Genomic DNA, 25,694 nt, shown 5'->3' with positions numbered 1-25,694 from the left:
GCAACTCCTGTTATAAGAAGAAAATCAATATTCTAATCGATATGTAATTCAGAAAAGCAATTTTAACATAAAATATGGAAAGGAATTGACTTGTTTCTTTTAATTCTCTGAAAATAGCATGATTGATCACTACTATGTGGTGATCAAAACGTCTGTGACCTACAATTGGATCCAGAGTGGGGGCATCTCTCATAAAACTCTTCCCCATTCAATCTACTGTTTACAGTACCAGCTCAGAGACTGACAACATCACTTCACAGTGAGTATGAGTTTGACATCTTACACTTTTTGCATTTAAATTTCAAATACTAATTCATTGGTCAGTAGCTAATACATATTTAATTCTTAGAGGATGGGTGATTGTTATTTTTATAATTGGGTCAAAATGACCCTGAATTAATTGGACTACGTGTTCCCATGTTACTTCAAAATGATTTCACTTTCATCCATCAGTTTCTCAAAGAAAATCCTGTCAATATTATTATTCATATTTCTATAGAACATAATAAATAATTAATAATTGTAGAAAGTTTTTTTGTAGATTTTTTTAAAATTCTGTTTTAGTAATTTATGAAAGAAACTTTTTGGTTTTGGATGCAAAAGATTTCCACTAAAGAAAGTCGAGCACTTGGCTCATTATTTCGTTGCATAAATGTAACTTGCTTGTACATTCGAGCTTGAGTGGCTCTTCCGTCTTTCCCTATGTTAATTAGCGGCTCAGAGACACAAAGTACACCGTTCTCTCGTTATTCATGGTAAATACGGAGAATCCGAGTCTTTCTATAGATAAATCTGTCTACAATAAGGTCACCAAGGTTGATCTTAATCTTACATTAAAATGTCTCCTTTCTTTCTGGAGCCGCAACGAATTTAAACGTTACCTGAATGCACCACAAAGATGCTTTGTATCAAAGTATAACAAGAATGATTCATACAATTGACTAAATTGCTTACACAACAGCATTTTATGAATTTGTTTACTTTCAAGGAACAACTGATGAGTCAAAAACTTTGCAAACTAGTATCTTTCTGTAGAATCAATAAACAAGAAGATTATAAATTTTAATAAACAATGAGATTACAATAGGTTATGTCACGTCCTGGCGGAAATTTCCAAAAAATTATCCACCTTGCGTTTCCTTACCAGACCTCAGGTCGCGGAGCTGTTCCCATGTGAGGGGCGTAAGGGGGACCTTTCATTACAAATTCATAATTTCTTTGTTTTAATTACATCTTATAAATCGTTTCATTGAAATATTTCAACATTTATTTACCGACTTTGTGTTATCCCGTCAGGCCCTTGGGCTCGAAACTCTCCCATGCGAGATACACAAAGGAGGCTGTATTTACTTTCTTTTAAATAACATTGGTAACCTTCTTTGAAACTTTCGCCGCGCTCAACTGCGTAGTAATGGGATACAAAACTTAAGTTCGTTCAGGGGAGAGATATACGTGTGTGAAGTTAGCCCCGCACTTTTCGAATTTTATATTTTTTGAAATTGTGCTGCGTTGTGCTACGTTTGTGCCGTAAACCGCAACTTTGTAAGTCAAAGCATACTCAAGAAGATTAAAAAAAAAAAAAAAAGAAAATTTTTGATAGCCCCGCACTTTTCGAATTTTGAGTTTTTCTTTTTTGTGCTATGTTTGTGCTGAATTGTGTCGCAAACGAGAGATCGATAACATCAATAACAATTAAGAAAAAAAATAAAAACAAAATAATACTAGCCCCGCACTTTTGTCGAAACAAACTTTTTTTTTTAGATAATTTGTGATAACTTGTGCTATATTGTGCCGTCGATAGAAATGTTTAAGAATTTAGAAATGTTTAGAATTTTTAGTAATACAAAATTTAATATTCGTATAACTTACGAACGGCGACAGATAATCGAGTTTTACAAGTTGTGCTGTTAAAAGTTGATATTAGCTTGAGTGTAAATAAAAATAAACAAAAAAGGGTGGGAGTGATCCAAAAATTTGATATTTCCGAATTTTCTTTGATTGTGCCGGATTGTGCTATACTAGCACAACAACTTTTTCTAATGACAAAATTTCGTTGCATGTATTTAAAAGCTGGATACGTATATGCAAGAGAAATTGGGATCCAAACATTGTATGCATATAGGGTGGTCGACGAGGTATCCGAGATACTTCATATATGAATTCTATGACTGATTTTAAGCAAAAATGATTCTATTCACTTTTCTCGAATTCCTAACGCTTCTTGAAATATCGGGGTTTGAAGTTGCCAGGTCGTATGGGTAGTTGCTAAAGAGTAAATTACATTGTTGCGACTAGAGGGCTTAGATAAAATGTGGTTTATTTTAATAAAAGCATAATGACAGTGTAATTATTAAAGCTGCTCAATGTGACCACCGCCTTGTGCAATGCATAACTCAATCCTTCGTCGAAGCTCTCGTTCCCAGTTGTAGTTCTCCATATTGTTTTTCACCTCATCAAACGTTTTCATTACGTTTTTATTAAAATAAACCACATTTCTTTCTAAGCCCTCTAGTCGCAACAACGTAATTTGCTTTTTAGCAACTACCCATACGACCTGGCAACTTCAAACCTTGATATTTCAAGAAGCGTTAGGAATTCGAGAAAAGTGAATAGAATCATTTTTGCTTAAAATCAGTCATAGAATTCATATATGAAGTATCTCGGATACCTTGGCGGCCACCCTATATGTGTACAATGTTTAGGTCCCAATTTCTCTTGCATATATGTATCCAGCTTTTAAATGCATGCAACGAAATTTTGTCATTAGAAAAAGTTGTTGTGCTGGTATAGCACAATCTGGCACAGTCAATTAAAATTCGGAAATATCAAATTTTTGAATCACCCCCACCCTTTTTTGTTAATTTTTATTGACACTCAAGCTAATATCAACTATTAACAGCACAACTTGCAGAATTCGATTATCTGTCGCCGTTCGTAAGTTATACGAATATTAAATTTTGTATTCCTAAAAATTCAATATTTTTTATTTACAAAATGAATAGAGATATCGAGTTTCTATCGATGGTATAACATAGCACAAGTTCAGAATTTCTGCAATTACGCAACCCTTTCGTTAAAATCGAGCGAATAACTGTTGGAGGGTTGGCTGGTGACGTTCATGGATTGTCCGTATCTATGATTTTTCTTGAATTACGTAAAATTCCATAGTATTATATTTCTAGAATTTTCAACTGCGTAGAATATCGTTATACCGTTAGAAAGAATAGACAACACCAACGAGAGAGAACAAGAATAAGGAACCAGAGAGTAAGGAATTCGCCTAGCACCACACTTTCGACCAATCACAGGGTGGGCCATGCTGATCGTCTCGCACCCCAATACGCTAATGATGTCCACACGTAGGACACCGATCGCGCGACGAAGCGGGATTTTCTATAGTATGTGCGTCGGTCGCAAGCGTCTGCGTTCGGCGGCTGTGCTTATTCAATTTTTTTCTACTGAATAGAAAAAATCGAACAAGCATGTCCGCCGAACGCAGACGCATTGTGATCGACGCACATAGGAAATCCCGCCTTAAGGCTTAAGGCTACGATCGCAATCGAAATTTGTTACTCTTCGTCGATCAATCACGAGGTGCGTGACGTAGGCCCGTGCGTCGTAGAGATAGGGTTGTCGTTTGAAATTCGTTTGAAGCTGCTTGGCAACTTCTTTGCATCGCGAAGGCAGAGTGTTGTGAAGGTGTTCATTCCGGTTTCGCGGCAAAGACTCAGACGCGCACGTTAAATCTTCATACTATTAAATTTCTATCTTTACTCTTTCCATTTTAAATCGTTTCTTCGCGTAATAATTCGTTTTCCATTCGCGTATAATATATAATACTTTTAACTCGCGTCGCGATAAGTTCGTTATCGTTTCGATATTTCGTTTTAATTAATACATATAGTAGAACGGCCAACCCTGTGCGCGACAACTGAGTGTGAGGCGTAATACTCAACTCTCCTTGGTTTCCAGATTACAGACAACCTACAGCAGGAAAACGAACACAGTAAATATTGTTATCTTGTATTATATTACATCTCTTCAGTAAGTTGTCTATTTTATTCTAATATACACGGCGAAACTGAATTTGGAAAGGCAAAACGGGCTATCTATAAAACCTTTGGTTTCGGAAGCTTCCCATTTAGATCGTTCCCGCGACTCTAAAGGTATTTTCGATTTTCGATTGTAAAGTCTTCGGCTTTCGGTAGAATCCCATTCAAGCCGTTCCCTCGAAGAATGGTTTTCATTCTTCAATAATAGTGTTTTCACATTTTATAATTTATATACAAATATATGTATATACTATATTTTGATCTCGCCAAAGCGCCTCATCGTCATTTGTTTAACTGTTAACTTTTGTTACACATTATTTTGTTACATTCTGTTATTGGTCTATTCAGTTACCTTATCTTGTTAAACTCTATTATTTTTGAATTATACACACAGTTCTATTTCACATTCCACAAATCACGCTTACCAACTCTGTATGCACAGTTTCAACGAGGGGCCCGTATGTAGTGATGGCTAGAACTGTTACTTGTGAATCACGAGTGATTCGATCATGTTCGTTCCTAATCACGATCATTTTTCACAGTGATTCGTGATTTTTCATGCTCTCTTCTGATTGGTCGAAAGTAAAAACCGTAATTAATTGGATACCTTTGACTAGCCAAAACTTATGACTAACTGAACGTTCTTTGCGCATTGTGCTCAGATATTTCTATACAAGCTATATTGAAGCAATTTATAAAAAAATAGTTGAATCAAGATCAAGAATTACGAAGAGCAATCATCCAAGATAAGAAAATCACGATCACGATCGTGATCGTGATCACTTCACTTCACTTCATAAGTTTCCCTCTATTGAGGGTGGCACAGTCGACTAAGTTATCGGCCACGCGCATTATCGCGCCATTTTCAATTACATTATTTATGCTATATGTTTCTGTACTTTTAATTCCACTCATACTTGTCCGTACTTTTAAATCTCACACTCTTTCTGTACTTGTTCCTTTACATCCCCCTTTTAGTCGCCTCTTACGACAGGCAGGGGATACCGTGGCCGTATTCTCCCCGAGCCACAGGGTGTTTCTACGATCACTGTGATAAATCACCGTTAGTGATTTTGCACGCCATCTCTACTACCGAACCCAGCAATAAAATCATTCATCTTTTTCTTTTTATTGTTTCAATTTTAAATTTGTTCTAAGAGGACGGGGGCGCGAAAGCGTTTTGACCCGTGTCGCGACGTACGTAGTACTTACTTGAAACTGGTGGCAGCGAAAACCTTTTTTACCGCGCATAACTAACAAGAGAGTTTTCTTTCTTTTTTTTTACGTTACGCCGTCGTCCTATACACACACGCGACGACGTCGTAACGAAATAATTATAAATAGATTATAAACAGAATACCAATGAAGATTAAAAGCAGAATAAATTAATTTAGAATTAATGAGCCAAGAATTTTGAAATTTTATATTTTCCTTCAGTTAAAATATAAGTTGGTATTATTACCATTATATTTTACGACGACGTCGTAACGAAATAATTATAAATAGATTATAAACAGAATACCAATGAAGATTAAAAGCAGAATAAATTAATTTAGAATTAATGAGCCAAGAATTTTGAAATTTTATATTTTCCTGCAGTTAAAATATAAGTTGGTATTTTTATTTCAGATGAAGACACTAAATTGTCTGGTGTTCCTAGCAGGATGTTTTGTTTTTGCAAAAGCACACACCTATCACATGGGCGCCTGTCCAGTTGTAGAACCAATGCAAGGATTTCAAATGAGCAACGTATATATAAATAAATTTATCTGTTCTTTATGGGCAATAACTTCAATTAATTCTAATGAAATTTTATGACGAAAATTTATAGTTTTTAGGAGTATGGTACGTGATACAGAAAACGTCGACTGCCAGCAAGTGCATTATTTACAATTACACCCGTGGTGAAGAACCGGGTGAATATATTATAACGCAGGAATCTGATCATCCAGTATTGGGTAAAATATGAAATTTCAAATTAATCCAACATAACATATTAGAAGTACAAACGAACTCTTGGGATATTCTGTATATTGTCAGTAGTTTTTGAATAAATAAAGAAGATCCCAACAGGACTCATAAAAGCATGTCAATATGATAACTGTCTGGCAAGTGGGATGAATTATCCATAATGAATGACGTCTCTATGCGCAGGTCTAACGCCATTGAAGCATGAGTACCATTATACCGGAGAATTGACCGTTCCGGAGCCGAGCACACAAGCTCGAATGCAAGTTCGTTTTCCCCTTAGTAAGTATAGCTACATGCATCAATTGGTTGAACAGAAAATTATAGGGATAATTATTAATTGCTACTTTATTCAAAGGCGTAGCAGGAACTGCGTCTCACGTAGTGTTCGCTACAGACTACGACAACTATGCAGGTATCTTCACCTGTCAGAAGCTGGCATTTGCCCATCGTCAGAGTGCAACCATCCTTTCCAGGCGACGAGTTTTGGACAAGAGCTACGTGGATAAGATACGCGAAAGACTGAGCTATTTCGGTGTAGATCCTTATGATTTAAGCATCATCTCCCAAACCGGTTGCCCACAAGGCAATAACACCTTGGACATTAACATTGACCCACATACATTCTCTGCTGAGAACTTTGGTAACGTGGTCCGTAAGGCTGGAGAAAAATTGGGCGATGGTGTTCAATGGGTCGCCAGTACCGGAAGCAAGGTCTACCATAAGATAGCCGGAAGCGAGGAGAAGAGTGCCACTAAACCAGCAGATAATACTAGATCTAATATTAATAAGGATTACGAGACGAATGAAGTCGAATGGATTCCTTAAGATCATTTAGAAGTATGTATATTTTAGCTGATATGCTCCCGATGGGCCATGTCCTGTCGAGGATATTCCACCACCGATAATATTCCTTTAAAATTGTTTTTTAAGTTTAATGAAACCCTTGAGATAAATCCGTGATATCTGTACATCAGACAATTAAGAATTGTTGACGGGATAGAAAGAGAATGAAAGACTATCTGACGAGTAAATTTTTGTAAGACACGATTGTTAGAATAAAATAAAGTTGTAAGAACCATATGAATATGTATTTTATCCTTCCCCTTAGCTCTTTCTATTTGTGTATTATGAAAAGTATAGTATTTTTCACGAGAGAATAGTATCATTTCGCGTAGCTCGACTGAGCTCCGAAAGTTCCCAATGATTTACTTCCCATTGCATCCGCCATATACACGGTGGACAAAATATACTAATACAGGAACGGCTCATTATTATAGGACAGAGGTAGTGAATTATAATTCACAAGTTTATGATCACCGGATATATTTACTTTCTGCCCAGCGTGACTGTTTAACTGCAGGAAGCGAAAGAGCCACTGCTCCCATTCTTACCGCTTCAGACTTCCCCCACCATTCAGTAGTGTTAGTAGTGGGGTAGCGGTTTCTAGCAGTTTCTGTTTCTACTAGCAGCTTCTACTAGCAGCTAGGACTAGGAATACGCGTCAAATATTGGAAAAGTCGAGAAACCGACTGGAAGAGCGGGGGGCGTCGAGCGAGAGCCGCGTGGAAAGGGAAGGAGCAACGAGTGGTCTGCGGCAGTGATGCCAGAATCGTGGGACGTAGGACAAATTTTTACCCTCTCCACGAATATCAATAAGGATGAGGTTCAACTCCTTTTTTTAACTGCTTCCAAAGTTAATGTATTTCATAGTATTAATGTATTAAAAATGTATTTTTATGTATTAAAAAAACGTTAATGTATTAATAATCAGAACTGAAACCGTAAAATCGGGATTCGAACTGATTCTCCTGGTTTCTTAAGGGGGTAGACACGGGTAATGCAGCGAGGTGACATTACCGGCAAAAATGGGCCTATTAATGGCTTTACGGGAATCGGTTATTTGTCCTTATAAGAGAACACATAGGGCTGGGTGAGGGCTCATTCGAAAGAGGAAGGTCCAATGCAGGGGCTCAACCGATGGTTTAACGAGATTGTGTTGATATCTCATAATATGAGTGTCCAAAGTAGAGGAAAAATCGAGAAAATACGCCCGCTGAATCCAAGTACATTTTAAGTAACTATAACAGTTTTGTGACTAAAACGATTTGTTGAGCCCCCTTCATTGAACCTTCCTCTTTCGAATGAGCCCTTATTCAGCTCAAGATCTTCTCATATAAGGACGAATAACCGATTCCCGTAAAAGCATTCCCAAAGACGAGTTCCGCCATTATCTGGATACTACAGAGCAAGTTACGTGACAAATTTAGTTCAGCTAGTAGTTATAAGGTGGCGTCTAAGTAGAAAGGCTGCCGATCTGGAATCGTAGCCAGAATCAAGCGTCAGCTTGATTACGTCACTCGAACTGTGCTGCGAAGGCAAGCGAAAAAGGCAACATCGCCCGAACGCTGAGTGAGACGCACTACAGTCATGCTGTCCTTCTCTCATTCTGAATGTTGAGATTGTACCTTTTCGCTAAGTTTTGACTGCCGCCCGCCTGGATTTTTCACAGCGCCCCATAACAAACCTCGCCCTATTCAAACTATATCGTGTTTGGTATCATTTTAATCAGAAAAATATCACCAATGCGCTAGTAAAAGTTTCAGTAAAAAACAGTCAAAAATAAAAAAGTTTTATAATTGAATTAGTATTAGTCACACCGATACGTTTCGGCTCTTTTCTTTGATCATTGGACCTCTCTCTCTCTCCTCCACTGTCTGTCCCTTTCTACGTTCACGCTTGGCTGGCCATCGCATATAATCCGAGATTCGACACCTCGGCTGATATATGCAACGTCTGGTTTCCAATCTCTGTTGCATATATTCAGCTTTTACTGGATAGACGCAAGGTCCCTCCATTGATTAGTTCTAATCACAGCCGACTCTAGTACTAGCCGTGCTGAAGTAAAAATGGCAACACCGCGGGAGTCCGGTCTGAATATATCAACATCTAACCCTACTCTATCTGCCTCCCGGACTCCCAGACTCCCAGCCAATCAACGTCGTCGGACTCTCGGCTACTCTCTGGACTTCACATAACCTCTTTGGTTTCGTTCCAATAATTTCGCTTGTTTCAAGGTTTTTATTCACTTATATACACGTTTATCAATTCTTAAATGTTTCAATTTGATCCAAAGATGGTCTCATTTTGCTTTATACCTAAATTTTCTTGAAACCACTGTAAATATTTCAAATATCATGCTTCACAACACCAAACTACTTCGAGAGTACACAAAATTTATATCACATTTATAACAATTTTATACTACTACATCACTTCTACTTGCCATAGTTGCAACGTTTAAGTATTGTTTATACATAATTAATACAAAATAGCGTATATTACTACAGCTTTTAATTAAAAAAGACGGTAATTACAATTCCGAGCACAGGACTCTGTTTTTGAAAATAGGACTCCCGATTGTCACGTGAGCGGTGTTGCCACGTTGTTCAGCATGGCTAGTACTAGAGTCGGCTGTGGCAAGGTCCCTCCATTTATTAGTTCTAATAGTACCATAGTACTTTTTTATGCAGAATGTTTCAAGGAGTTGACACAAGTAAAAAAAAAATGCAATTCCATTTAAATAAAAAGTGGATTTGCATTTTTTGAGTGCATCGTTGCATTCGCGAAGAAAATGAAATCACAAAAAAATAGACATTATCATACCATTGAACTTTTACTTAAACAGCTTTTTCCTATCTCTTACCAAATTCAAGATATAACCCGTCCCAATTGCATGACGTATCCTGTATACTTTTATTAATTAAGAAACATTTATTTAAAAAAGTTAATAACTTTTTCTAAAAATAATTCTCAGATTGCACGTTCCTTCGGTTCCTCAGAGTAGGTATATATTTTTCAGCAGCGAGGAGTGCTACGGTGCACTATGTAAAACCCACGCGTTTGGTCAGTCAGAATTTATCGGAGCGGGACAATTCTATCATTTGGGTTGAAAGAAGGATAGCATGATCACCGTACATCTCACTCTAAACGCGCGCCAATGTTTCGCTTTCGTTCTTCAGGCGTATCGTCGCGATGCCTCTGGCGAGATGAGCGTTTGAATGTGTTTGTAAAAATACTTGAGGCGCTGTTGCCTTCCTAGATCGTGTTGCGCGCACGCTAGCTGAGAATTAATCCTTTCAAGTTCGTAACAAAACACGCAAGTAGCTCCACCAGGCCCAACGAAAAAACTATTGTAATACCGACGTCCCGAATCGGTGACGTCACGTGCTGTGTCTACCCCCCTAAGAACTGTTTGAAAATGTGGCGGCACCTACTTCCGGTGAGCCGTCACGTCGGAAAGTGCATTTTCGGTTGCCGCAGCGCACCCTTTAACGTTAGAAAACGTGGGAAAAGGCGTTTTCCCTCTCCCACGCCAACGCTTCGCGTGGGGCTTTCGGATCCTCGCACTCACCCCGGAAAGGTCGAGACGACTGTCCATAGTTTAAGTTTGTGAAATTGTGTGTCTAAAGTAAATAGACTACTGTATATTATAGATAGAAGAATTATTCGTGAGACTGATTAGTTATAAATAAAAGACTGGAGTTTCTATTTTTGTGAGAACTTTAGTGGTGTTAAAACTTTATTTTCCCCTACTCGAGAATTACCCGTCGGTACTGTAGAGGCCGCGTTTTACCACGTACGCAAGAGCCCCTACAAAAACAGTACCACTAGTGGCATCTAACAGAGCGTGGCAAAACTAACAAAACAGAAAACTGCTTTTCTTTTTTTTTTCTAAATAAAGGACATTTATGACCCACTGCGCCGACGAGAGACTGTCCTTGTCCTGGCAGTCAGAACGTCAGAACAGTCTCTCGTCGATGCCCACTGACTCGCAAAACTTTCTTTACTGATAATATTTGTTTTAAATAATGTCATTAAAATGCATTTATTGCATTAAAAGCAACGAGGATGAAATAAACTAGATGTGATTGATTTTGACTTGAGTTGGAATAATGATGGAATAACAATGTAGGTACAGGTCGTATGAAAGAACACAAAAATACACGACATATTAAATACGTAATTAAAAATGTAATATATCAATAGCTACAGGGATAATCTTAATACAAAGAATATAGATGATAATCACAAGAGTAACATACTAATTAAAAAGCACTGTTTTGAGACATAATTTACAAAATCTTTCTTTTCCGTAATTCTTACAGTCGAAACCAAAGATTTTAGCTGTTTGAAAGCCATTATGCCACATTTTTATAATCCGATTGCCCTGTCATGCTATACTTTATCTTTCGTCCATACCTTATAAGAACCTGGAAATAAAAGAAACAAAATTTTAACGAAATTAAGAAAAAATACATAAATAGATCGGATAGATGAAATTTTTAATAGAAACCTATTTAGCTTCGATAACGCCACAAGCCCAACGACCTCCTGCGTTGCCGGTGGTCGCTGAAAGTGTAGTGTTACCTCGTCCTAGATCATCTTCGCCGGAGTGAACAACTATCGCGCGTCCCAGAATACTATTTACGCCGGTGAGAGAAATGACAGTGTCCTTAATGTTTACGCTTGCTTCTCCTTGAGCATTTGCCCGGATGTTACCCAGGTCGCCAACGTGTCTTACTGCGCTATCCGGTGCACCGTGGGTAGCCTAACCACAGGGGTCGAGGAGGAATTGATTTTCATACAAATATTTTATACACTATTTTATCATTTTAAAATACTTATACAGGGTGTCCCGGAACTCGCGTAACACCCAGAAATGGAGGGTTGATGGGGTGATTTCGAATAACTTTTTCCTTTACCAAAATCTTGGTTGAAGCTTCGTTTTTGAATTATTAACGAAAAACATTGGCCAATGAGAGCACACGCTTAACCACGGGAGCATTGGCTCTCAACCGCGCTCGGTCGTGGTCGTGAACAAACGCATTGGCACAGTGTGGGTAGCGAGGGAAGCGTGTGACAAATATTACATCGTCTTAAGTTAAGAACAATGTGGAATTATTTGTTATTCATTAATAACGAATGCGTTTGTGTCAATACGTTTGTTCACAACCACGACCGAGCGCCGTCGATAGCCAACGCTCTCGTGGTTGAGCGCGCGCTTTTATTGTCCAGTGTTTTTCGTTAATAATTCAAAAACGAAGCTTCAACCAACATTTCGGTAAAGGAAAAAGTTATTCGGAATCACCCCAGCAACCCCCCATTTCCGGGTGTTACGCGACATCCTGTATACGAGATTCCATTTTCTATGTCAGTGTAAAATGTCTCGTTAAAAAAATAACTTACATTTGTAGGATTGAAATGGGGGCCGGTAGAATTGCAACCTTCTCTCATATCTGCTTTTTCGTGTACATGAAATCCATGCAATCCTTCAGTAAGACCGTACACCGTGCCGGTGATTTCGACAGTGTTGTCTGCCGATTGGGTAATAGTCAACTCTCCGGTTACATTCTTCGTCTCGGCGTTGTGGGGCACCAGATGGACGTGTGCAGTTTTTTGCTGTGACATACATATACAAAAGTTCATGAAGGCTAATTAACGCAAATCTGGATTTTAGAAAATTTCACTGATCCCTATGTGGGGCTCAGTTAATGAATATGCAAAAAGAAATATTTTTATTATTGAAATCTAAAACGTTATTCACAGATCCACTGTCAGCTACCATTACTTTTTGGAATTGAATTACCTCTGCACTGACGGCGACCACTACTCCAAGTAACAAAACGATCATTCGATTCATGTTGAAATATCTGAAAATGAAAGTAAATTATTTATTAAAGGTTTACAATGATTATTTTCGTTTTCACAGCGTAAAATTGATTTTTGTCAGATAAATAATATAAAGAAATCCAAAATATATAATGTTAAAATTACCAATTTATAATGAATAGTTTAGTTATTTTATATTTGAGTACAAAATCTTTGAAAATCTTTAAAATGAATATAAAGATCTGTCGGCGAGAAGATACTGCGCTGTACGCTTTCAGCCTTGATGAATAAACATGGAAAGTAAAAGGAACTTACCACATGTATGTACTCACTATCATGGACACTGACTAACTGGCTGGATGCTGAGATTACTCCCGCTTATACGAGCACCTGTACTATTAAACGCATCCCCCCTTCGCTCCTCCTTCGTTCGGTGTTCTTCCAAAACGGTTACGAACAAACTTCGAGAACGATCATGCGCCATTAAATCATGTACTAGGTACCAGCGTGACAAGACGATCATCAAACGCGTTCAAAGATTCAGGACCTAGATTTCTCTTCACACAGTGTTCTTCATGTACAGGGTAATCAATTCATCTGGAGACCTTGAATTATTCCTGCAAAAAATATATGTATCATTAATATTGTCAGAAGTATCCTAGTATAGAGTATGATTATAAATCACATAAATATGATAATTACTCATTATCTGTCTTCTTATATTATGCAACTGTAGGTTGAGCTGAAGCAGAGGTCAATACAGGATGTTTCATAACTCCTGTAACACCCGGAAATGGGGGGTTGCTGGGGTGATTCTGAACAATTTTTTCTTTTACCAAAATGTTGGTTGAAGTTGCGTGTTTGAATTATTAACGAAAAAACACTAGCCAATGAGAGCGCGCGTTCAACTCCAAGAGCGTTGGCTCTCAACCGCACTCAGCCGTGGTCGTGAACAAACGCATTTGCACAGCGTGGGTATCGAGGGAAGCGTGCGACTAATTCCACGTTGTTCTTAATTTAAGACAATGTAACATTTATCACACGCTTCCGTTGACACTCACGCTGTGCCAATCTTGGACCATATATGTGTATACTCATAGACACGGCTTCAGATAACTACGTTGAAGAAAAGATAAAATTATCTATGTGACGTCACAAGGGGACAAAGTAACGATGGAACTTCGTCGTTGAGTCTATAGGCCGCAAATCTGCCCTTCTCAGGGGACATCTTGTCATCGGTGCACAGTATGTATTACAATGTTGGTGCGGCTTCGGAACTTTTAAATATCTCGATATATCTCGAAAACTACGCATCTGACTGAGTTGCATTGAACTTGTCGCAGTGAAGTTGGCTACAAATTCACTAACACATTCACGCCGCAGCGTCGGTGAACCGATCTTGCCATTGACTCTGCGTGAATGCGTTAGTGAATTTGTAGCCAACTTCACTGCGACAAGTTCACACCGAGTCCCATCGAAGTTGTTGCAGTGAAGTTGGCTACAAATTCACTAACACATTCACGCCGAGCCGATGGGCGAGGTACATCGGCTCACCGGCAACGCGGCGCGAATGTGTTAGTGCGCCAACTTCACTGCGGCAACTTCGATGGGACTCAGTGTACATACATATACATTTTTTGCTTTAGGTTGATTAGGCAGTAACCGCCATTTTGAATCATCTGGAAATATCTTGTGACGTCACATAGGAACAATTTTTTCCGTTATCTTTTCTTCACTTCGTTTCATGGATCCGTATATACAGGCCGTGTCTATGAGTATACACATGTATATGGTCGAAGGTGCCAATGCGTTTGTTCACGACCACGATCGAGCGCGGTTGAGAGCCTACGCTCTCGTGCTTGAGCGCGCGCTCTCATTGGCCAGTGTTTTTCGTTAATAATTCAAAAACGAAGCTTCAACCAACATTTTGGTAAAGAAAAAAGTTGTTCAGAATCACCCCAGCAACCCCTCAATTCCGGGTGTTAGAGGAGTTATGAAACACCTTGTATATGTAGAATAATTTGTATCGCATAACTCAGAAACTGCTTGCTATTACTTTGATATTAATTATATGAATAGTCAAGATACCACTTGACATGTTTTGTTTTTTTTTAAATTTATTTATCTGCTTATGATGCACTGGGGAATTCTGTTTTTCCTCTTGATTCTTGATAAATAAATATCTTGTGTGAAAACTATGTGGATACACTATATTACAAATTAGATTTGTATAATGGATGAAGAAAAAAACCACTGTATCTGTCAGCTTCAAGGATTAAGCAACCTCTTTGAACGTCCATGAAAATAATTTCCAAACTGACTTTCATTTATTTGATGATCTAGAAAAATTAATTTTTTGCTGAAATCATATACATATAGTTATGAAACTTTCCATAGACTATGAGCTGAGCCTGAAGCTTGTCTTTTCATTGGTAGATTTACTACTGTAAACCGTAATAGTTAATACAAAACATTACGGCCAAACTGAAGAACGTTTACGGTGTATGCGGCGGAAGGTGGGGATAATTACGGTGGCAAATTGCTCTCTTTTGTCTGCTTGAATCTTTCTTATAACGAATACCGGATATTATATTTGCAAGCTCTGATTGCCAGTTCACCTACGAATGCGAATCACCTGATTGTGATTCACCTACGCAACAGTGTTTCGCGCAATTGAAACCCCGCTGACAGTCTTTCCTTTTATAAGTGGAACTTTGTAGCTCTTAGTTGAGTGAATTGTTACACTTCTCTGCCAGCACATCTTCAGGAAGTAAAATATCTTGGATTTTCTCAGAATTAAACTAGAATTTGTGTTTCCTCATTTTCTTCTTCCAATTTAATTTTGATGAATTCAATTATTTATAACTCAATGTTTTAAAATTAATTAATATAAAGTAGACATTTATTGCTATGTTAAACTATTGTTCATTGCTTCTTTGCTTTGGTCAATGTTCTTAATTCAGAATCCATGGAAATTCTTCTGGTTTTGCCCTCCGTCAGGATTTTTCGCCAATTGAACGAATGCTGGAAGGGATGCTTCTGAAGTTCGTCTAACACTTCCATTTGTGTTTGCATGAAGTTGTAAAGTATCTCCTCGTTTGGATCCATCTTGTCGATCTGTTTAAATAACACGAATCTGATACTGTACAGAGAAACATGATCATTTAAAAGATTAGTTTGGGTTTTTTGTTTACTGTTACTTCTCGTTGAAGAATAACTTCCTCAACAGACGCTTCAATTTTTATCGGATCAGCTTCTATGGAAACTTTTGCCGTCTCTGGTTTACGTTTAGGCATGAACAGATTTTTAGAATGTTCAAAAATCTCCTCTTGCATTTTTAACGTCTCCTGCAATTTCTGTTTCTTCTTTTTAGCGTCTTGTCGCATCCTAAGTATCGGTTCGCGTTGCTTCTCAAGTTCTTCTTTTCTCAGTCCTTTCTTCTCTAAAATCGCCCGCTGCATATTTCTCAGCTGCCTAGCTCTCCATCTTTCGCGAGCTTGTTCGATAAGCTCCCATCTTTTCTATAAAATGCACAGCATCATATTTCCGTTCCATTTTCTGAAAGTATTTTTGCAACACATACAGTGATTGGTTCTTTAATTTCTACGTGAGCTATTTCCTTTTCCCTTAACTTAAGTTTTGCCTTCTCTTCTCCTTCTTCTTCTAATTGCTTCGTCTTTCCCATTTCTTCTGCTTGCCTCTGTTTCTCCTTAATATTCTCATAATTCGCCTCTTTCCATTTATTCTGCCAATCCTTGCACTTGTTCACCTTGATTAGAAAAAGTAGATAATCATAGGCTATGATGATTATTATATTGTAAATATACTCTTTTGATTTGTCGCTCAAGAAATTTCTCCATCCATTCAATGTTGGCAGTATCTGATTTAAGGTAGATCATGGGAGGCAGGAACACTCTCAAGATACCATTAAAGTCGCAAAATCCTATAACATAAGGATCCAGGTGTAACTCATGGGTGTAGATCCCTGTGATTATGCGTCCTGATAGGCTCTGCCTAATACACGGCTCTTGACTTTTGATCATGAAGTCCCATATTTCCACGGTGCCGTCCATCCGTGCCAAGATCAAAACTGTGGGCCGGAATCTGCCCCATATACAACCGCTGATTCTGTATTAAACAAACGTATGAGTAATAAATAAAACAGGATCGGTAGTTACAATCATACCTAACATCTGATTTCTTCCACATCAATGGCACATCAACACCATCCCTCCAAATAGCAAACACTTTTCCCCCTATTGTTGCAATTATATTACTGTCGTATCTGGACCTAATAGCATGGGTCACGGGTCCATCGTGCATCTTCTTAAACCAGGACCATTTACAGGTTTCAGTATTAACAGCCAAGTCTGTGGCAAAGTCGTATCCTTCCCATGTGATGCACCCAAACTCACCTATCATTGACAATAGATGTACGAATCAATGAAATATTTCAAATAAATCGCAAACTGCACCTTCCACAGTTCCAATATTGATTTTTGCTTCCATCACAAAATCTGGCTTCTTAATTATATTTCTAAAGAATCTTCTGATAGTGAAATCCTTAGTAGGCAAAGTAACGTCAACGCGTTCCTTTTCAAACTTTGGCACATTGATACTGAGGGTAGTGATCACTTGTCTTCGACTCTCGAGGGGATGTTGAACCATCAGCACGTAGTGTGGTTTTAAGACTCGATCAAGGGTCTTCAGTGGAGAAATAGATTTTCTTAAAGCGTGAAGCTCGCTTTTGAATTTTTTTGTGGGAGTTCGATAGCTCCGCTGCTCGAACGATTCCCATCTTATGATAAAAATGATGTAAAATAAGTTTTACTATGATATTCTTTAAATCTCTATCCAAACGAAAATCATTTATGCATGCGACTGTACTAACTTTAAATCCCAGAAAGCTATTGTCCCATCCTCGCTGGCAGTAATAAATTGCGACGATAAATTCTCAACATCCTCGTCATCCGACAATGTTATAATCCTTCCATTTTTGTCCACTTTATCGAAGGGAGAGAGCCACTCAATCTGAGTTATAGCTGCCTTCTGGCTGTCCTTCAACGAAGACATTACTGTAGGTCTAACGAAGGATGATCCAACTGCTTCGTGCATCCATGTAGTCAGATTTCTGATCAAAGCTTTGTACTTCATTTGGATAGCAGTGGTCACAATGACGGTTTCTATTTGTTCGATTTTTCCTGGAATATGCCAAAGTACCACCTGTAATTTTCAGAGCTTCATATATCATTTGTTACAGTATTTATTAAGAGAAGAAGGTTTTTACTTAACTGTCCGTTCGCACAACCACCCACGATTCGATTACCATCCAATGGATTCGCAGCCACTGTCGTCACTTCTCTGGGGCATTCCAACAGTAATTTTGGAGCTAGAGTGTCATTGAAAGTCCATACGAGGACGTAATTTTTCTCATCCGCTTTGACCACCTACATTAATATATCCTCTTAAGAGGAGTAGATATTTTCTTGGATACATAGAAGATAAAGCAACTTCGTGTTCCTTTTTCTTAGAATCTACTGCAGCTATCAACTTCAAATTTTTAGAGTCTCTAAAATCATACTAGACGTGTATTTTAGCTAAATGGAGTGTTGATAATAAAGGAAATACAGGCTAGAAAAAATTATAAAACCCTATTGTAGGAGGAGAGGAGAAAAAGGCGTTCCGTCTCGGGATCGTCTGTCGGTGGGGCTGACAACAGACGATCCCTGCCCCAGATCCTTGCCCCCTATCATACCAAAAGGGTCTAGCCGTATAAGCATAGTGAATCGGCCCCAGCAACACTTTCGGTTGTTATTTATACCACATAATGCTTTTTGCCTAAACAACAATTGTATGCAATTTCAACCCCCTACCCCCTCTGATAAGGGAGATATGAGGGTAAAACCGAAAACCTTTATCATTTTTTTTCTCGCAAACTATTTAAGATATTTGATCACATTAAAGTGCAAATAGTAGGTATTCATTAGCTGTATATCATTTTTTTTTTCAAAATTTTTATTCGATGATTAAGGGTTGAAAATTAATAAATAAATTTTTGAAAATGATTTTTATAAACAATCCCTTGGATGACACCCACCGGAAAAATTACGAATAATCCTTTACTATTTAACTATTATCTGTAAAAATTTCAAGAGTGTCGGATTGGTACATCATAGTTAAAAAAAAATAAAACCAATGCAACGCCCTTTCATAAGGCAAAGCCGGCCTGAACGTTAGAGGCGCTCAACCTAACCGACCTACAGGGCAATGCGTAACGCCGACCCGCCACGTTTCTCGTACCAGAAACAACTCTCAGAAAAGTATGAGCTCTTCTTTCCCTAAACTGTGTGTTAGTTAACAGTCATTTATTTAAATAAGATATTAACAATTTAAATTTTTTAATTAAGTTTTCTGGTCCTAACTTTTAACGTCCGTGTTTTCACGGTGTTTCTCGTTTTAAGTATGTGGGAGCCCTAAATCACAGATTTATATCATGTCTTGAACAATGGCACTGTGTTAGATGCCATTAGTTGTCCTTTTAATAGTCGAAAAAGGTATCACAGGTATAACTGCAATATCATTCTATTCAACGCTGTAAAGAACATAGACTTCTATAACTATTTCCGTCTTTACCTTTTCACGTACGTATTACTTTTAATTAAATTGTAGCTGGTACCTGTGAATAGTTCTAACTAAGGTTTTCCTCGTTTTAAGCATATGGTCGCCCTGAAAAGGGTTAATTATATTATAGCGTACCAGTACTACCTGGAAATGTACTAACATTATTCCAGTTATTGATGAAAACAGCGACGAAGATTAAAACTTATTTACAAGCGTGTTTTTTAAAAAAAAGTTTTTGAGTGTTCTGTTTCAAATCATATACTTCAATCTGACAATACATAACACAATCAGCTCTTTTTAGGGCTTAATAATCAGCCTTTTTCAGGGCTCCCACATACTTAAAACGAGGAACACCTTAGTTGCATTTATCAAAGGGTGCCATTTGTAACGTACAACATAATCAGCTCTTTTTAGGGCTCCCACATACTTAAAACGAGAAACACCGTGAAAACACGGACGTTAAAAGTTAGGACCAGAAAACTTAATTAAAAAATTTAAATTGTTAATATATTATTTAAATAAATGACTGTTAAGTAACACACAGTTTAGGGAAAGAAGAACTCATACTTTTCTGAGAGCTGTTTCTGGTACGAGAAACGTGGCGGGTCGGCGCTACGTATTCCCCTGTAGGTCGGTTAGGTTGAGCGCCTCTAACGTTCAGGCCGGCTTTGCCTTATGAAAGGGCGTTGCATTGGTTTTATTTTTTTTTAACTATGATGTACCAATCCGACACTCTTGAAATTTTTACAGATAATAGTTAAATAGTAAAGGATTATTCTTAATTTTTTCGGTGGGTGTCATCCAAGGGATTGTTTATAAAAATCATTTTCAAAAATTTATTTATTAATTTTCAACCCTTAATCATCGAATGAAAATTTTGAAAAAAAAATATGATATACAGCTAATGAATACCTACTATTTGCACTTTAATGTGATCAAATATCTTAAATAGTTTGCGAGAAAAAAAATGATAAACGTTTTCGGGTTTACCCTCATATCTCCCTTATCAGAGGGGGTAGGGGGTTGAAATTGCATACAATTGTTGTTTAGGCAAAAAGCATTATGTGGTATAAATATCAACCGAAAGTGTTGCTGGGGCCGATTCACTATGCTTATACGGCTAGACCCTTTGGAACTTCTATATATTCGAACTGCATGCCGGGCGACCGCTTGCGAGAACACTGTCACTGTCATCTCGCCGCCACCTACCGGTCCCCGGCCCGAAATAAAGGCGTCCGAAGAGACGAAACTGGACGAAACCCTCTCTCCCCCTCCACTAACGCCGACACTATCAACGCGTAGGCTTTTTCGTACTGTTACCTTCAACATAGAAGATGCTGCCAATTTGGTTGTAGGCCGAATTTCAAAAAAGTCTTTGGCTAAAATACGTGTTACCCATAGTAGTAAAAATACACAAAATTTCAAGTCGATCGAATTTAAAAAATGCAATTCGAAATGACGTGTAGGACTACATTGCCCGTATTTTAACTAAAGACATTGAAATGACATAGGACTACGTCTTCAGTCGCAAAAGTGTTAATATTGCAAATATAGCAAAGTCCTTGAAAATGTCTTATTTAGATTCACCTCTTCATACGACTTAGGTCCAAACAGATGTTGACTTTTCCCATGCCGAGTATAAGCTGCGAACGCGACTCCAGTCCACAGTGGATGCCAACAAAGATCATTGATTACCCTCTCGACAACGTGTTTCTCATCGTGGAAACTGAAATGCTCTCTGTAGCCTTCCGGTATTGGCCATTCAGTGTCTCTTTCGTGTCGAACCAGAGCTCTATAATCGTTCTTATAAATATCCCAAGTGGCGTTCAACAGTAACTATAAACGTTCATGATTCAATGTTCTTAATTAGGTATAGGAAGAATACTATAAAGGCGAAACTGGCGAACTGACTTGATCGCACACTTCATCCGTGAAACGATGAAGGAAGTTTTTGAACGATTCCATCTTTTCCTCATTGAAAGTGGATATGTCCAAAGGCTGATACCCATACTCGTACTGAACCCAATTATTTCTAGCCACGGAAAGCGTTGTCTGGCTCTCGGTATCTCGAACAGCTGGCGTTACTTGCGTTGCATTGTACAGTAGCTTACAAGATACGTTTTCAAACGTTTGGCGATAAGGAAGTAATTCAACGTAGCCGTCTCTTTGATCCCTGGCCCTTCTGTCTTGAAAATCTACTGGTGTATCAAGCATGTCTCCTGTGCATACCACCTGTTTGTCACATTTTTTTTAAACATTATAGTTTTAATGTAATTTTAGTTTTAATAAATCTTAAAAAAATTCCAAGTTGTCCGATTTTACCTCAATTTCTAGTAGAGGCCTCATGTGTTGCACCATACTCGTCTGAATCTCCTCACCGGAGCCTAGATCTTCCCAATGTCGTGCTGGTTTATACACAGCAGTTCTTACACGACCTTCGTGTTCCTCTCTTTGTTTTTGAATAAGTGCAATTACAGCATCTCTGGCTTCCTCGGTCAAGCAGATGTAGAATTGACCCTCTTCGGTTAACGAGGGTACGTAACCGATGAGTAACTTTTTATAGGGGAAACTTCGTATCTCATCCTTCACAGCTAAAAAGTCGCTGCTCTCATCGTGGAGGTATATGTTGTCCTCGATAATTTCTTTTCGCACGTAGACCCAAGGATACTCTGTGCTGACATTCTCTCCAATGACACAACCGACTACTTTCTGCGTTAGAGGCGATAGGTTGATTCTCGCTATCCCTGACACGCCCTGATAAAAATAATGATGGTAAGGAGAGAAATATTCATGATTAAAATTCTAATCATTCGGTAAATTTTTAATCCTTTCTGCTGAAAGAGACGCCGCGCCGCTCCAAAAGTGTATACATTACGCGAGGACAGTTGTCAACGACCGAATTTGAATCTTACCGCAACTAAAGTTGTTTAAAGGGTTTTTTGGGAAAAAAACATTCCATAAAAGAGGGATTTATGATTTCTTTACAAATGATATCAAAAAGATCGACACAAACAAGTTCAGAGGGAGATACGGAGTGTGTAAGCGAGCGACTATAGTTGCCTGGGATAAAGTTTCGAAAGCGACAACCCTCCGATTTTTTTGAAATTTTTGCCAAAGCTTATCCTTGATTAGAGAAGAAAGTCCCTAGAAGGATTTTTGGCGACAAAGCCTCGTTTGCCTCCTAGAGCATTTTATGAACTTCATTTTTTGTTTGAAACTTTTTTCTCTAAAATCAATATTTTTGAAGATATTTAGTAAGAACTGTCAAAACTTTGTAGAGGGCTGGGGGGCAAACGAGGCTTTGTCGCCAAAAATCATTTTAGGCACTTTCTTCTCTAATCAAGGATAAGCTTTGGCAAAAATTTCAGAAAATTCGGAGGGTTGTCGCTTTCGAAAGTACACCCGTTGCCCGTCGTATATCAGTGATATCTTATGGAAAGTGACTACAGTCACTCGAAAATGAATTTTTTGGGGGTCAAAAAATTGCCTTTTTTTTATTTAATAATAGATAATATGGATGAAGTTTCGAATACGACCGGTCGCTGATCAAGATGAAATTTTGAGGGGGAGGGGGGAGGGAGGAGGGGTCCCCAAATATAAAGTGGTATCTTCGGCTTCCTATTAGTTTCCGAGATATTAATTAAAAACTTTCGTACAATACATAGAATTTTTCCTATACAGACGTAACTAACACAACCGTCTTCGTTGTAGTAAGCTAACATCGTCAAGTGTCGAACAGCCGTTGATACAGCGGGGGTTCCAATCTGACTATCTATAAGGTGTCCTATTCAAAACTTTAGAGATACGACGAGTGTCGTAGCGTTGCCGGCCGCCTTCCGGCGGCCGGAAATTTATCTGACCTGACCTAACCTACGTATAAATCAAATGTGTTTAATTCCTTGAGAATTAGTAATAAAATATAAAACATAACGTAATGTAACTAAAAAAAAGGATTTTACATGGAACACCCTATAGAAACGGAAGCCGATATCGCTATGGTGTGAACGGCTGTTCGACGCTTGACGATGACGGTTGTTACAGCGAAGACGGTAGTGTTAGTTGCGTCTGTATAAGAAAAATTCTATGTATTGTACGAAAGTTTTTAATTAATATCTCGGAAACTAATAGGAAGCCGAAGACACCACTTTATATTTGGGGTCCCCTCCCCCCTCCCCCTGCCCCTCAAAATTTCATCTTGATCGGCGACCGGTCGTATTCGGAACTACAGCCGATAATATTTATAATTAAATGATATTAGAAACTTTAAAAATTGGAAGTTGATAGCTACACTAGATTCTAAGAAAAAGAAACATGAAGTTGGTTTACATATTTTTAAATTGGTTTATACATACAGGATGTTCGACAACAGGTGGGAGATTTTTAAAAGGGTGATAAAACGAAAATCAAGAATGACGAAATAGCGTTTGCGGCTTTGTTTTCCAATAATTAACGTTTAAAAATTCGAGTGAAAAGCGCCTAAAACCTGCAATCTGCCCAACAACGACGACTGAACGTCAGGTCAGCAGGGGTGGGTACAGTCATAACCAAGAAGAGAAACCCGAATGCTGCAGTATGTATGTACTATAGGGCAATATAGGGGGCGTATCCCCCTCAACCGCCATCTTGGGCTTACGTCCAAGAAAACCGACAAAAAAAATGTATGTACTATAGACCGATGAGATGTTGGCGAGAGGGTCGGCACAGGGGCAAAGGGAGCACTTCGCACACTCCGCCCGGTCCCCACGTTTGATCCTCGCGAAATCCACACCATCCGCCTTTAGCGGCACGCTCTTACATAGGCGTAGCAATTTCGTATTTCCGAGGGAGACAGTATGTACTATTATTCTTGCGTAACTTTTCATGAATGAAAACGTAAATACGGAAACTGTGCTGTATTGTTAATAGAAGACAATTATTTATTCCTTACATGTATGTATGTATGTAACAAAATTAAATGTTGTTAATAGACTGAACTTACAGTCTTATAACTACGATTTCAAATTATCCACAAATTGGTTTCCAATATATTGCAAAGATATAGAATTTAAAATGTTAAAAAGGAAAGAGAGTCTTGAAGTAGAAACATGTGGGCTATTTTGTGACATTTTTATTTGGTTTGTAGATAAAACTCTATAATACGTTCCTACGCCCTTGCTTTAAAGTCCACCGCAACGCAGACGTCATCTCATCTCACTTTGTCTCGAAGCATCTTTGTCGGGCGACGCGATTAGTATGTGTGATCGCATCGGCCAATAGCGCCCGACAATCTAGAGTGTGTGTGCGTGAGGTGTGACTTACCGAATTCCTCAGCCTCGCCAACATCTCATCGGCATACAGTACATAACCGAGAAACAGAATAGCACGAGGTAAGTTTCTACTATTCAATGATTCTTGGCTATGACTGTACTCATCCCTGCTGACCTAACGTTCAGTCGTCGGTGCTGGGCAGATTGCAGATTTTAGGCGCTTTTTACTCGAATTTTTAAACGTTAATTACTGGGAAACAAAGCCGCAAACGCTATTTCATCATTCTTGATTTTCGTCTTATTTTGATCTCTAGAATCACCCCTTAAAAAATCTCCCATCTGTTGTTAAACATCCTGTATATTAATGCAGGTGGTCAAAGCAGATGAGAAGTTGGTTTAAGACCTTTGGTCATTTACCATTGAAACAGAGTACCGAATTGGTGGTTTCAGTTGTTCAGGCTCCATATCCGTCGAGCTTAGTTTCAGAATATCACTCTTCGACGGCCCAGAAGCAGCATAAGCGTCGAGTTCATAAATAGTTCTTCGTCTTTCTCTTGGCTGATCCGATTCCAAGTGCACCGTCTTCTTCGCCTCCTTTTCCCAGTCTATCGTGACGGAAGCTGCATGGAAAGGAATAATTAATTTTATACACGTTCCTTCCTTATCGACGAAGTTTTACATCTTATGTGGTCTTTTTCATAATCTCCTTCGTATTCCTCAGCATCTTCATAATCCAAAAACTCATGAAAATCGTCATCATAATTGAAATCCTCGACCTTCTTTGCTTCTTCTACTTCAAACGTCTTTTCTATTTTATTATCATCTTGCGTTTCTTCTACTTCAGACGTGTTATCTATTTTATTATCATCTTGTGTTTCTTCTTCATTTTGTTCCTCCTTTGTATTGTCTTCATTTTGTTCCTCCTTTGTATTATCTTCATTTTGTTCCTCCTTTGTATTGTCTTCATTTTGAGCTTCCTCGTCCATTATGCTTTCAGTATCTACATATATTTATACTAGTAAATAAAATGTAACAATAAACAACTGTGGATATAGAATTATTCAAGTTATTAACTTTATCGATTCAATCTACCTTACCATCACTATCAGACAAATAACATTTATGTATTACTTTC

General features: G+C 38.3%; 3 protein-coding genes across 4 annotated transcripts; 1 reads left to right on the top strand and 2 right to left on the bottom strand.

Annotated features, from left to right (window-relative positions):
- The first annotated feature begins 68 nt into the window (after positions 1 to 68).
- Positions 69 to 7,107, top strand: LOC114880147 (apolipoprotein D-like). Of its 2 annotated transcripts, none has more exons than XM_029195816.2 (5): positions 69 to 259; positions 5,682 to 5,801; positions 5,884 to 6,010; positions 6,207 to 6,302; positions 6,379 to 7,107. In XM_029195816.2, exons 2-5 carry the CDS (start codon positions 5,682 to 5,684, stop codon positions 6,846 to 6,848), a joined length of 813 nt encoding a protein of 270 aa, XP_029051649.1. In that variant the 5' UTR covers positions 69 to 259; the 3' UTR covers positions 6,849 to 7,107. The 2 variants fall into 2 exon arrangements, with proteins under 2 accessions (XP_029051649.1, XP_029051651.1); XM_029195818.2 differs by lacking the exon at positions 69 to 259 and adding an exon at positions 3,679 to 4,006.
- Positions 7,108 to 11,034: 3,927 nt separating this feature from the next.
- On the bottom strand, positions 11,035 to 13,116 carry LOC114881138 (superoxide dismutase [Cu-Zn] 2-like). Its single transcript, XM_029197811.2, has 5 exons — positions 13,008 to 13,116; positions 12,670 to 12,733; positions 12,270 to 12,482; positions 11,377 to 11,631; positions 11,035 to 11,293 (listed from the first exon to the last, which is right to left on the bottom strand). Exons 2-4 carry the CDS (start codon positions 12,721 to 12,723, stop codon positions 11,377 to 11,379), a joined length of 522 nt encoding a protein of 173 aa, XP_029053644.1. The 5' UTR covers positions 12,724 to 12,733; positions 13,008 to 13,116; the 3' UTR covers positions 11,035 to 11,293.
- A 1,948-nt stretch (positions 13,117 to 15,064) lies between these two features.
- On the bottom strand, positions 15,065 to 25,545 carry LOC114881139 (dynein axonemal intermediate chain 3-like). Its single transcript, XM_046286665.1, has 13 exons — positions 25,239 to 25,545; positions 24,977 to 25,179; positions 21,636 to 22,067; positions 21,225 to 21,545; positions 20,901 to 21,149; positions 17,988 to 18,139; positions 17,572 to 17,919; positions 17,168 to 17,490; positions 16,879 to 17,107; positions 16,520 to 16,820; positions 16,276 to 16,461; positions 15,887 to 16,213; positions 15,065 to 15,809 (listed from the first exon to the last, which is right to left on the bottom strand). Exons 1-13 carry the CDS (start codon positions 25,543 to 25,545, stop codon positions 15,618 to 15,620), a joined length of 3,570 nt encoding a protein of 1,189 aa, XP_046142621.1. The 3' UTR covers positions 15,065 to 15,617.
- Between the last annotated feature and the right edge of the window lie 149 nt (positions 25,546 to 25,694).

The sequence above is a fragment of the Osmia bicornis genome, chromosome 8 (genome assembly GCF_907164935.1).
Source record: "Osmia bicornis bicornis chromosome 8, iOsmBic2.1, whole genome shotgun sequence".
In the NCBI taxonomy this organism is placed as follows: Eukaryota; Metazoa; Arthropoda; class Insecta; order Hymenoptera; family Megachilidae; genus Osmia; species Osmia bicornis.
This window is presented reverse-complemented; position numbering and strand designations above follow the sequence as displayed.